Source organism: Hippoglossus stenolepis, chromosome 3, assembly GCF_022539355.2.
Source record: "Hippoglossus stenolepis isolate QCI-W04-F060 chromosome 3, HSTE1.2, whole genome shotgun sequence".
Taxonomy (NCBI): domain Eukaryota; kingdom Metazoa; phylum Chordata; class Actinopteri; order Pleuronectiformes; family Pleuronectidae; genus Hippoglossus; species Hippoglossus stenolepis.
Genome location: NC_061485.1, coordinates 17,604,227 through 17,618,575, shown reverse-complemented (window position 1 = coordinate 17,618,575; position 14,349 = coordinate 17,604,227). Strand labels below are relative to the sequence as shown.

Genomic DNA, 14,349 nt, shown 5'->3' with positions numbered 1-14,349 from the left:
GAGGAATGTTAGGCCATTAGTTCCATTCAGGTCTTATTTTGTGTTCACTTGAGTTAGTTACATGCTCTTTATCCTATTTTTCCTGAACTGTAACTTTGCCCGAGCACCTTGTTGGAGATCTTGTAGCCTTTTTAGTTTGTAAAATCCAGCATCAGAATCAGAAAACATCTGATGGAATTTGGCTTAAAAGCAAAAACACAAAGCTCACACGACGTGAATTAGTTCTGGTATGAATATAAAAATTTAAACAAATTTAAAAGATAATAACAATCAGGTCAAAAGCTATGAATTAAACCGTTTGTTTTGTTCACTCACAATAACAGTTTAACAAAACAGCTCTTACATCTGCTCTTAAAGGGGGTGGTGCCAGTTTACAGACTCACAATGATGTCAGAGGTGAGAAGAAATTTTATGGTAATTCAGGTCCGAGGCCCTCTTAAAGAGAGTGAGGAGATATTTCCCAAGTCTCTCTGGAAGTAGTGTTGGGGTTCAGGACCACCGGGTGAAGATCAGGGCTCAGAGACAGGAGACGGACCAACAGAGACAGGATGACGACCGTGGCTCTGCTGCTGCTGCTTACTTTTGCTTTTACATCAGCCAGCGCCATACGTGAGTACATCTGAAGTTACTGAAAATCAGTTTCTGGTCAAGTGTGTGGTTTTTATTGTTCTTACTTTTGTAAATGTCATCACTTTTTCGCTTCATTTTTATTCTTGACTTTGTGAATCTCATTCTCGAGTTTATCTGCAATCAAAAACAACAACTTTTCAATGAATTTTTTTACCAATACAAAATCAGTTTTATTTTCAATTGTAACCGGAATATGTAAAACATAAATATCTACTGAAAAACTAACCTTGAAGGGCGCAAAGTCAGTGTTTGTTTTTCTCTGTTGTTTGAGGAATTCAAAGTTTAAAATTTGAATACGAGTCTAAAGGATTTGTTAAGGTTAAGTAATTTTGATGTGTTGGATGTTGGACCTTTGTATCAACATCAGGCAGAGTGATTGTAATCGCTGTGTCCAATGTAAACCGCAACATTTACGTTTCCCATTAAATACAACTTTACTGTATAACTGTATTTCTTTGTTTGGATAATAAATCGAGCAGCAAATGGATTGATCTGTCGTTTTACGCTGGTTACACGCTAACACACTCTGCACTCTGTTTAACAGAGACAAGATCTACAAACTTTTTCAGGCCAATTTGATGCAATTACTTTGTTTCTCATGACAATTTCCCAAGGAATGTCTTTTAATTCAGAACACCCACAACTAAAATCATTCACACAATCACACGCACATATGCATGAACGCATGCACGCACACACGCACACACACACACACACACACACCTCAGACTGAGGAGAGAGAGAGAAGAAAAGCCAGTGAGTCTGGGATCTCTCATTCCTCTCTCTGGGATTACGATGCTGCTGCTCAGCTGATAGTCACATGAAGGGGATTGAGGGAGTTTGCAGGTCGTGTGACTCCCACCACCAAGAACCCTGACACTCCTGAAGCCCCCTCAGCACCGACAACACGTTCACATGAGCATCTTTATCATTACTGTTGCTTCATTATCATGAATAATTTATGTTTATTTTTAAGAACTATTGGAATAGGGAATCTGTTGACCTAAGAAATAGTAGTGGTAACCTTTAAATACAAACTTAAGATTTGACTTGAAGCAAACCAAACTTGTGATCATGTGTAGTCATTCCACTTTATCTAATATGATTTAGTTTACATTTGTATCTGAGCATTGCATTGTATTGTTTGATTATTCTAATGTATTGTAATGTATTTGTTAACTGCATATTTGTATTGGGTGTCGTGTTTTAATTGTTGTAAGTTAATTTGGATGGTATGTTTAATGCACATTAATTATCCAAAGATATTTATTTTGTAATTGTATAAGATAAGTCATTTTATTTTTATTTCAGGTTATCTTTTAAGAACTGGCTATAGGGACAACAGATGAAAATTAGCTTATACTGCTAACTCTGGCAAAGTTACAGTCGGCTATTTTGTCTGTTGATAAATGAGCACTGTCCCAATCAAATGAATAAATAAATAAAGTCAACAAACTCTAACTCTGCTCAAATATGAAATGAATGCTATACAGTGTGTTTAATCCTGCACAAGCACTAATATAAATATATAAGTGACTATACTATGTACAATCAACTGTGTATTTTAAAGATTTTAAAGATACATTTTTCAGATTTGTTTTACTTCCCTTGGAGTCCCTCAGTGATTGTGTTTGTTTTTGATGAGTTGCAAAGTGAAGCTTCTTTTCCTCAAGAGTTTGTTATATTCCTCGCAGAGCGAAGAAGTCAGTTCACACGTTACCGCTCATGGAACTCACGGATGTATCCTGTCTGGAAGGATGGAGACACCAGATTCAGAAACTGTTGGTTCGGTGAGCTCTCTCTCTCCCTCACTCTTTATTTTTATGCTGCTATTTCTCTAAGGCAGTCGATCTAAACATGGTAAATTGTGTGTATTTTGTCTTCCAGGTGGTGAAGTAACCTTTGACCTTAAAAGTGATGGACCCACTCTGACTGGAGCAAGAACAACCTTCAATATTAATCTAAATTTCCCGCCAAATCAGACGGCGCTCTCAGACGGTCAGGTGGTGTGGGCACGTAACTGCACCATCGACGGTAAATTGACGTTTTGTAATGTCATTGTTTTGTAATGTCATTGTTTTTTTTTCACTTTCCTCATTAATGATCAAAACCACAGGCAGATTATTACTACAAAATATACTTCATATGGTAATATTTGACCTTTTGCAGCAGTTTGGACAGTATTACTCCTGGATAAAGTTTCTTTGACAATAAGTGACTCTTTAATTGCCAGTCGAACCCCTCACAGATTATTTCAATCAATAATATTAATAATATGTTCTAATTTTATTTCACCTGTGGTGCTTCATCTTAATATATAGGTGATATTTCCCCCTGTCTTTCATTATACTGATGTGTGATCTATGACGGTCGTGTTTCTCAGGTCAACAGTATCAGGAGGGTCAGGCTGTGTATCCCAACCAGGACACTGAGCAGACGGGACTTTTTCCAGACGGCACACCATTCAACAGGAGCCAGAACAAGAAACCTCACTATGTGTTCGTTTGGAAGACTTGGGGTAAAGATTTAGAAAATAAATGAGTCTGTTTAAAGCTTAGTTAATTGCTTGTTACCTGGGCTATAATGTATTATGTTGTATGTAGTAATGTTTTAGCTCCACTTGAGTTTAATAGCGGCAAGGGTTATGCTATTACTGAGTAAATTACTGAATGATGAGAAAACCAAATCGTTAAAATCCTTAATCTCTCCATAGAGACAAAATGAAACACATCATAAAAGGTTGTAAAACTATCAATGGGATCTTTTGCTTTACCCAGTGAAGCTAAAATTTGCCTTGGGGCATGTGACGAAGCTGTGATTGTCTCTAACATTTTACTGTATATGTGGTAGATGTGTCATCATCACCCTTAATATGGAGACACACTGTAACAGGAAATACACACTGAATATAAAGTGTGCTGTTAATTTTTTATGGGTTGTACATTACTATGTGTCTATCTATGAAGCCCTTTGAGGAGTTTTATATGGTATTTTTTATATGAGTTTGTGTTCAAATAATTCTACTGTACTTACACACAAATTAAACATGAACCAGCTTCATCATATTTACTGTATAATGAGTGATATCTAGTGGGTCTCCAGGTGTAATTGAACTGAGTTGTGCATTGATTACCAGTTTACTGTAAATGATCCCATTGTTGCTGTGTTCAAGGGCGATACTGGCAGGTGGCAGATGGACCGTCCTCCTCCCTCACAATCGGTACAGACAATGTTCCCCTGGGCTCCTATAACATGGAGGTTGTCATCTATCACTGCCGCGGCAAAGACAAGTTCATCCCGCTCGGCTACGCCTCCTCAGTCTTCTCTGTCACAGGTACCCCATTCAACAATTTGTAACTCAAACCTTTAACAATCCCCATCACAACATCCCAACATCTTTTGATCTGTCATCAGACCAGGTTCCCTTCAGCATATCACTTGCCCAACTCAGTGACATAAACCAGGACGACCAGAACTTCATCCAAAACCGAGCTATTGCTTTCAGCATTAAGCTCCATGATCCCAGCCAGTATCTCGGCAACGCCGACATCAGCTTCAGCTGGGACTTTGGCGACAGCAGTGGGACTCTGATCTCCAGAGAGCAAACTGTCACACACACATACCTCGCTGTTGGGGCCTTCAAGCCTCAGGTGGTGCTGATGGCAACCATCCCCGGCGACTGCGGAAACCCCACTGCTTGTAAGATTTTGTACTCATCATTTGTTTTGTAAATGCCATCCTATGTGATGTCTGAATTCTGTTTCGCTCCGTTGTTTTTAACTTCTCTCTCTGTGGCTCCTGTTGACGCCTCTGCAGCTCCAGCAGTTATTGTGATAGACCCCACTCCAGCAGCACCAGCTGAGGCAGGAGATGCAATTGCGCTGGATGTCCCTGCTTCTGACGCCACCCCGCTTGCTGCTTCTGTCCAGCCAGCCGACACAGCTGCAGATACAGTCGATGGAGAAGCAGTTGTTGATACAGATGCAGAGGTAATAGAGGTTGCCTCGGTAGCACCTGCAGGAGTTGATGCAGCTGTTGTTCCAGAAGAAGATCCTGCCAATGCTGCTGTAGAGGTAGATGCTGCTGCAGTGGTAGATGCTGCTGCAGAGGTAGATGCTGCTGCAGAGGTAGATGCTGCTGCAGAGGAAACAGATGCTACAACAGGGGAGGCAGCCACTGCTGCCCCTGTTGCACCTGCAGCTGAAGAGCCGGCAGATGCAGAGACAGCTGCTGTCGATACGGCTGCTGCCGATACAGCTGTTGTCGATACAGCTGCTGCCGATACAGCTGCTGTCGAGACAGCTGCTGACGATACAGCGGCGGTAGATGCCGATACAGCGGCTGTAGATGCCGATACAGCTGTTGCTGATGAAGCTGCTGCAGATACAGATGCTGCAACAGCTGTCACTGAAGAAAATGTGCCTGTGATTGATGCTGCTGCCTCAGTTGCCCCTGTTGCAGAGGGAGAAGAAACTGCAGTTGAGGTCACTGCTGGAGTCACTGTTGCTCCTGTGGCAGAAGAAACTGTGGAGCAAGAAGCTGAAGTTGTGGCTACTGATGCTGATGCTGCAGCAGAGGTTGTCCCAGCTGCAACAGCAGCCCCTGCTGATAACGTTGTCGCTCCTGTTGCCACTGAGGCCACAGTTGTAGAAGAAGCAGCACCAGTGGATGCTGCAGCTGATACTGAGGCTGAAGTACAGGAAACTGAGAATGAAGTTGTAGCTACTGTAGCTGCTGTGGGTGAGTATCTATTTTAATCTAAACTAAGTACACACAAAATAAAAAAGCTGCTCTTGTTACAGAGATATTATGACACATTTTCTCTATTTCTCCCCAGAGATACCAGCTGTTGAGGAAGAGGCTGCTCCAGGTGAAGGGGAAGTTACAGCTGAAGTGGAAGCAGATCCAGCTCAAGTTGCTCTTGTTTTGGCTAAACGACAAGCACCAGAGCTGGCGGCTGATTGTATGGTCTACCGTTATGGCTCCCTTGCCACTTCTGTGGATGTCGTCCGTAAGCAAACATGTTTTTTGTTGTTATGGTAGATTATTCCTCATCTGATAATATAATGCTTTAATGAAAACAGTGCTGTTTAACAGTGTTAAAATCTCTCTCATATTTCAACCCTGCAGAGGGTATTGAAAGTGTAGAGATCGTACAGGTGACCAATGTTGTGTCAATGGCGACGGAGTTGGTTCAAAATGCTGTGGACGTCACCATCTCCTGTCAGGGAAGGTGGGTACATTCATTGAGGTCATTGAGTCATTGCAATTTGCAAGTTAGTAAAGTTGTGCTTGTTAATTTAGCTCCACTTAGCTCCATAACTTACACTATAATTTCTTCTCATTCAAACCACAGTCTATATATATATATATATTTATATACACGATGGAGGACACATCTCCACTTCCTCCCATTGCACAAAATTAAGCTAAAATATCTTGGATGCAGATGCTGCTATTTTGTCATTTGCAGCCAGTCTGCGCAGTAGTGATTGTGTGATACACTCGCTCAATCAATCACGAGTCAATCTAAATTTCTTACCCTCTTCTTTATTGCATTGAATAACTGAAATAACAAACAAAATTTAGTGGAAAGTTAACAATAGATTCTATAATTTAGAATAATCTAAAATGACAGAAACCACCTTTGAGAGTAATGTATTTAACATGCACTTTGACTTTTTAGTTTGGTCCATGTCCCATCCACTAACAAGGAGGAGGCAGGGTTTGTGTCCTATACTGCAGGCAGCCACCAGGGGTCATTGAGATGTGTTGGCTTCAGGACAGGAGCTGTCATGTCATGTCCTCCATATTTAAACAGTCTATAATTCAAACTTAACATTAAAACAGTGATGACAATCTACAGATTATCTAAAAAGTTGAACTCAATCCATTTGACAAATGTAAGAATCTCCAATAATCAAAACTGCAAATGAAAATGAAGTGTCTCCCACTCAATTTAGACCACACAGAGGGACAAAGTGTTCACTTATAGTTCAGTTTACCACTTAAAGTAAAACAAGATTTTCTCTTATCTTGATAAATAACTTCTAAGTAATACAGCACTTTTCTCCTGGTTAGCTAAGTTTATTATGTGCACTCATTGCTGGTCTCCTCTGTTCTTCTTTCAGTCTGCCAAGTGAGGTATGCACAGTCATTTCAGATGCTGACTGTATCACACCAGTGGAAACCATCTGTATTGCAGCCACACCATCTCCGGACTGTCAGATGATCCTTCGCCAGTTCTTCAATGACTCTGGAGTATTTTGCATCAATGTCTCCTTGACCAATGATGTCAGTCTTGCTGTGGCGAGTGCCAGAGTCAGTGTAACAGTAGGTGGGTGAAAGAAAATGTAATTATCAGCCACTTTAATCACTTGATTTACATGTTACTCCTTCTCATTCTCTCAATGTGCTTTAATTACAGCCTCTGGTGGTTCCCCAGCTGGAACAGCCGCCACTGTCCTGGGTGTTATGGTTCTCGCCTGCGTTGTCTGTTGTATTGGTTTGATGTACAGGTGAGTCACTAATATATGAACCCAAGTTAATCTGGGGATAAAGTTTTGTTTTTGATTGCGAGGAACAAAACCCAATAACGAAACATAAATTACGGCATGCAAGGGTATTGTAATTGTGGTAAATCTTTGATCCTGGTGTCGTATATAAAACAAGTTCACTGCCATTCTCAGCATTAATACTTTCTCTGTCTTATTGTGATTCAACTTTGACGTGGGTGTGATAGATCTTTCTCACATTTTCCCCACTTGTCATAGCAGGAAGAACACGGTGACAATAATCTAGGTGTGTCAGTCAGCCAGCGTCCACAACAATCCATTAAATTAACAATATTGAACACCCAAACTGACAGGTCCCTGATCGACAAGTCTGCACAACAATGCTTTCTGATAACATCAGGATGAAAACATGCTCACATGGCCCCTGTTCAGACCTGGTATTTACATTTGTCTCAGGTGATCTGCTCACAAGTGGTCAGCTCTAAGTGCGGCAGTTCACACTTGGTATTAGTCTTTCCACTTGGTGACTACTTGTGATCAGATCTCACTTCCCAGCTCTATATGCAAATAAACATATATGTCATTTCTGTTCATGAGACCAAATTTAGTTTTTAGTCAGTGTGACTATAGAGATAAGTCTGTCGTCTATGTATCTTTGTGTGTGTCGCTGTGAGAAGGACAGAGAAGAGAGAGAGCCAAGAAGGGCTGAGTGAATCAATGTTCTGTGTGCAGCTCAACTATGAAATAAGATTTACTAATTTGAAACTGAGAAAGAGGACGAATGAGGCCCAGGACGCATCGAAGTTCACAACTTTCATTAAAAAAAGAATGTGGCCAGATGCCTCCCAGTCCAACTACATCTCCTCATACCTGGAATTGGTGTTTTCACTTGGGTCTCTAGTGACCACTTGTGATCGGGCCTCACTCCCCTAGTCTAAATCCAAATCCATTTCCAAAGGATTGAACAAGTCAAGATGTTATTCTGGTGGTGGAGATAAGGTTAAGGGATTACTAAAGTCATTACGATTCATCCTGAGGGGAACACAAGTGTCTGCATCATATTTTATGGCATCCATCCAACAGCTGTGAACACATTTCACCCAAAAACACAGATGTTGACATACATTTTTTTAACTGTTAAGTGCCATATATACTCATCTTGAACTTTGTCATGAGTAAGTGTTTTCTATTCCATGTATCGAAACAGACGGTTCAAGCAGTACCAGCCTCTCAGAGAAGACCAGAGTGGAGGCAGCTCGACGGTCACGTCTGTGCCTTTGTTGTTGTGGAACTTGTTGAGCCGGCAGTCGCCAGGAGAAAGTCGTCCGCTGCTTCAGGGGAGGATGGTGTGAATATCATCAGCAGCTCATGCACTCAACATCTACAACACGTGCTAACATATCGGCTTTATACACATAATACTCTTCTGTAGTATTTTGTAACTCCCATTCAATCTAATGAACCAGAACCAGTTAGAGTGAAACCAGCCATGTAAAACACATTTGTTGGAATAGAAAGGAGTCACGTGTGTAATAAAGTTGTAATAAAATATGTTGAAATATTTTAGAGGAAAGTTATATTTATTTTGACACTGATAGTTTTTAGAAGCCATAGCTCTTATTTGTGGCCTACTTATACTAAACCAATTGGAGAATCAATGTTAATGCATTTCAGCTCTATTTCTTTACAATGTAATTTAAATCACGCGCACCACCGAATAATTATAATGTTTGCTACGCTAAAATGAATAAAATGGAACTTTCTCAACATCATTAGTTTGCTTTGTCCTGTATAGTGTGCATTCCTTTTTTAGTAATCAGAATAACTGGTCAGCCATGATGCAGGTGATTGCTCTTCTTAATAAATGTGCTAGTATTACATTTTAGGTGAATACAGAAACAGTGATGCTAAGCTAAAGAAACGGAGCTGATGCTATTGTGACAAATAGAAAATACACTGCAAATACTGTGTTTCCAGGGGACACTAAAAAGTGATGAACCCAGCTAGGATGCTTTAGCCTGCCAATTCAAGTTATCTGAGGAAATACACTTAATTAATTGAGAATAACGTCATGTTGGCTAGCAATATAACATGCTGACTTTGTCTTTTTTCTGATCAACATATATTGTCATTACTGTGGAATTGTTGATCTGACGCAATTGGTCTTCAAATGCAGCCTCCGAAGGATGCAGCCCCAGAATTGAGACACAGCGCAAGTGTTCATCACTTCTGAGTGTGCCCCGGAAACACTGAGTCAGTGAACTATATCTCTGCAATATCTTGTTGCATACAACGTTGCTAACAAGTGCTCACATGTATTTCATTTGAAGTTAGACAATAAGGTAATATAAGTACATTTCATGATAGATTTTGCTGTCAAGTGGCCTTGGTTTGATGATACCCTCTATGGTGTACGTTTCCCCAGTATTGATCACACTTAACGTCACTGTTGCATTTATCAGCTCCACATCCATCACGAGCGTGGAATTGACTTTATCCCACAGTATTTAACCATTATCTCAATTGATATTCTTTATTGTTTGGTTAATTAAACCTCTTTACCAACAAACTGAAGAGGACTTTTCCATGTATTACACATTTACAATCTGCCACAGGTTAGTTTTAGACAAAACACTAACACATCACATTCATAAATTATATAAAATACATAATATACAATACAGTGTTTTAAAAACAGATTCATTTGCTCTGTTTGGTCTACAGCACTTAATAGTAGCAGAGATGTGTTCAGGAAGTGGTGGGGTTATAGGTTCACTGCAGCTGAGTGTGCTAAAAAATACATCCATCCTGCTTCACTCTCTGCTCAATTAAAAAGATTTACCATGATGTTGCCGACTACATCTGTGCACTGAGCAGACAAAGAGCTGCTGGTTACATGCACATGATATGACACACTGCAGTGCAGGAGAAAAAGGCTGACGTCACTGCAGCAAAATCCTTAATGGAAGAAGCCATGTTCTGGCCGACACAGCAAGAACATGTGGACTAATGGGGAACTAAAAGAGATTATGTCTGTCCTAGATAACGCGGTCAGCATTTAAAGTGTTTTTTGAGAAGGCTGTTACTGATTTAAAACTTGGGCCACTGTAGCTAAAGAGTAATTTAGTGTCTGGGCAGCAAAATATGAGATATCTACTGTGCTTTTCTCGACAAAACACTCTTTCACAAGTAATTTTGTATTAGTGTGGTTTTCACCAAGTATAAATCATTCACAATGTCCTTTCTGTGGGGTCGGGTCATCGTCGTCACAGCAGTTTGACTTGACCCTGCTCTTCCTTATGTTACTCCTAATCTGCACTAGTCAGAAATCGGGGGAAACAAACCAAAGTCGGTGCAGCAAACAAAAGAGAACATGAGAAAAAATGGGAGGGACGTGCCACCATTAAGAAGTGGAAATCAGTTAGCACCTTTTAGTTTTAATGCCTACCACAGGTTCTCCTTCATGTTTGGAAGGGGAGGGTGAGGTGAGGGGTGTTCAGCTGCAACATGAAACTTCACCACTAGATGTCACTTAATTATACACACTGAACCTTTAAACAAAGAAAAACAAATCCTGAATATAAAACCAAGTTGGCTTGGGGCCCGTAAAACATTTGTACCCAGGGGTCTGTAACTTGATGATCTGGCCCTGGGCTCTCTTTACTTACGTATTCCATGTGAATATCCTTCCATACTGCAGTGCTCTTTTGCAGTCATTAGCAAACACAGCCATTAATCATCCTCGACTGCTAACATGCCTCTTGGTCACATGTACCAAGTGCTGTTCAGTCATCTCTGTTCACTCCAGATGTGTTCTGCAGCCAAGGCAGAACCCAACAGCTCTGCTGGGAGACCATCATTTTTCACAAATGATCTCTATCTCGGCCCTGACAGCTCCTCCGGATCTTACCAACCCTGCAGCTGTTTATAGGTCACAGCAAAAGCAAATCAGCATCACTGGCGGAAGTGTTTTAACTCCAGCTAAAGGCTGACTAGTTTTTATTTGGTCAGGTTACTAGGCCTTTATCTTACTTTTGACTCTACTCTGGGTAAGCAAAAAATAGATGAGTCATGAGAGGACACCATTCAAGCAGCTACACTGCTCTGACTATTCTCAACGCTCCCTGGCAACAGATCTGTTGCTTTATTTGTCCTCCACACGGCAGACACCTACCAAAGTCACAGATATAGTGAAGACACACTGCAGCCTACAATCAGCATATACATAATGTTATCATGCTGTAGCTTAAACTGAATGGTAAATGGATTGAATATATATAGCACTTTCCTACTCTTATCAACCTCTCACTTTACAGTACAAGTCCCATTCAAACAATGCAAAATGCTTTTTCACACCATTTACACACTGCCGGCACAGCTGTCAGGGGCAGTTTTAAGGAACTGTCTTGTCCAAGGACATTTCGGCATGCAGACCGGAGGAGCCTGGGATCATACCACCATCCTTCTTGTTCCTGAAACACAGCAGCCTCAGCTTCAGTGCCTCTCTGTGGTTGCATCAGAAATGACAAAGCGGTGGACATTTTAGTGTGCCATGGTGGCAGAAAGATACTGCTGTACTGAATGTACTATATGACTGTTTTCAAATGCATAATTTCTTTAACATATATGCATACTCTTTTGTAAAAGTCACGTTCTGCTTCTGACCACACCCAAAACTTGAACTTAAAGGTTCAAGAATTTAACTTAATTGTCCCATACAAATAAAATTATATTAGCAAGTTTATACCCTGTTTTCCCATATAACAGAGACGGTACATACTGTGAGCATAGTGTGTGGAAATGGGAACTGATACTGTAGCCTGACACTGACGAATTTAAGGCCCCAACGGGAATTCTTCAAGAACCAGAAGGATCAATTGCTATCTGTAACATCTGGCTGAGGGTTAGTATTACCGATACAGTCCAGTCAAAAATCGTTGAGTTGTATATTTTTTGCTTATGCATCTGTGTGACTGACATATATGTTGTTAATTAGAGTGGAGGTATGCAAATGTTGTCTTGGCACAGGTCTAAAACTGTGACAGAGGCCATGTGGGCAGGTTGGAGCAGGATGTGGAAAAACAATAGAGAGTGAGATGTGTTCTCTGCAGAGAGGGTGAGACAGGGCGTGAGACAGAGGGTGAGGGAGGGGGAGGAGAGAGTTACTTACCATGAAGCAGGCTGATTAGATTACAGAGAAAAGACTAACATTTATTACACAGAGAGCCAGAGCTGTCCATGCAGACCTCGTACAGGAAAGTGTGGACGCGAGCGTTTATGAATGTCTGACTGAAAAAGAGACTATTCTGTTTTCACTAGCGTGTGTAACGGATGCTCCATTAAGAAGAGGAAACCCATGATTAAATTTCAACAGAGAAAGTGTTCAGTGCCGGTTAGAATAGAAACTGCTGATTGATTTGTAACAGTGAGCACGTATTTGAAGGACAAAAACTGTGACACAATATGTTACATCTGGTTGTGTGTTGCATTACGTCTAAAAAAAGAATAAACGGACAAGATTAAGGTAACAAGGTTCACTGGAGACACAAAGGGAAAGAAAGTACCACACCCATTCAACACGGAGCATGCTCAGTATTACGTCAACTTTATACTGGATTGGTAGCCTGTCTCCAGACCTCTATTAAAATGACTATAGATCTTACACACACACACACACGCTTCTCTTACAATACTAGCGAGGATATTGTGAGGAACATGCACTGCAGTCTTCTGTAAGGGTTTGAACGTGCTTCCTCATAGAAAATAACTTGCATTGAATGTGCTTATACATGCAACAATCTTTCAACAATATTTTTTACTAGGGGGCTGGCAGGAAAAACTCCAGAGCAAATTATTCGGACATTCGTGTTCTCATACAGCCCCTCTGGAATATTTCAAGAGAATATCAAAAGTTCATGGTATGTCTGAAAGCATATTTACTGTTTCTCTCAGTTGTTGATTCATCATTTCAAGAGCAAACTCTGGAATATCAAAACTTGTTCTTTGTGTATCAGCCTTACAATTAGACTTCACACTCACATCACAGCTTTTAATTCAATTTTAATGCAAAGTTGGTTCGGTACTGTACTAATTTAGTGTTAGTACAAAAAGTTACACCGTAATTCCAGAGTATTTTCACTGTACATTGCAGGCTGTACTCTAAAGCATTACCTTTACGAGTACTAACTGAAGTATCCAATTTGAGACAAAGCGTTGCCTGTATCATCAGCTCTTGGTCAGTCTGGCCGATCTACCTGTCTGTCCACCCACCTGCTTGCTCCTCCACCCGTCCCTCTGTAAGATTCTCCTTTTCCATTAAAAGTAACCTCACTGCCTCAGACGTTCTGCGCTTGAGTCCTCCCTGCCTGCACTGTTACAGCAACCTTCACAGCAACAGCTAATTAAAAGATTGCTTTCAAAGTCACATTAAACTCAAACCAATACAAATGTTGATAATGGCTTCCTGGAGAGTGCTGCTGTGTAAGTCATTGAGTTCATGCACCCTCTATAACAACAGTCACTATCCTGTGACCTCTTCCAATCTTTACGTTCTGATCCAGAAAAAACCTCGGAGTCATGACTTTGCATTACATGCGACAAAAAAAAACCTTGTTCTTTGAAAATATCTAGAGAGGTATTTGACAGCCCTTACTCTAGCAAGCATTACTGGATCTACTGCATTTGAAAAGGATAGAATAACTGCACAGTCATGGCTCTGCCCCAGACGCCCAGAATATCAATAAGGTATTCCATTACTGTAAAAGGAGAGAGAGACAGAGAGGAGAGAGGGAGGGAGACAAAGGGAAGAGAAAAAAAACCCCCAAATCCAATCAATGTGTCCATGTGATTCAATTTAGGCCAAATTTCACTTGTACTTGTTGGAAACCCAATAATATCATTCTTGACATATATGTTTGATAGTGAAGTTGAAAACGTTAAAACGAGAGTAAAATCTTACATGAAGACTGACCGATTGAGCTGAGCATCAATGAGGGTGTAAATCAGAGAGGCGAGGAGGGTGGGCGTGAGGAGACATCTTTAGTTATCAAAGCAGTAATGTAGAAGCCAGTCTGGCCTTCTGCCAAGTGCTTTAGTTAAAAGGGTGGAGCTGTCAAGACGGAGAGTAAGACGGAGCACTGATGAAGGCACAGGGAGAGGCAGGGACAATCTGTGAAGGGTAGGGAGTGGCCAAAGCCTGTACACT

At 40.8% G+C, this 14,349-nt stretch overlaps 1 protein-coding gene across 1 annotated transcript; it reads left to right on the top strand.

The window, feature by feature from the left end:
- Nucleotides 1-420: 420 nt before the first annotated feature.
- LOC118102022 (transmembrane glycoprotein NMB) lies at nt 421-8,917 on the top strand. The gene is made up of 12 exons (XM_035148158.2): nt 421-609; nt 2,325-2,420; nt 2,518-2,664; nt 3,014-3,148; nt 3,803-3,964; nt 4,045-4,329; nt 4,447-5,370; nt 5,468-5,641; nt 5,761-5,863; nt 6,762-6,967; nt 7,058-7,148; nt 8,353-8,917. Exons 1-12 carry the CDS (start codon nt 549-551, stop codon nt 8,495-8,497), a joined length of 2,529 nt encoding a protein of 842 aa, XP_035004049.1. The 5' UTR covers nt 421-548; the 3' UTR covers nt 8,498-8,917.
- The last annotated feature ends 5,432 nt before the right edge of the window (nt 8,918-14,349 follow it).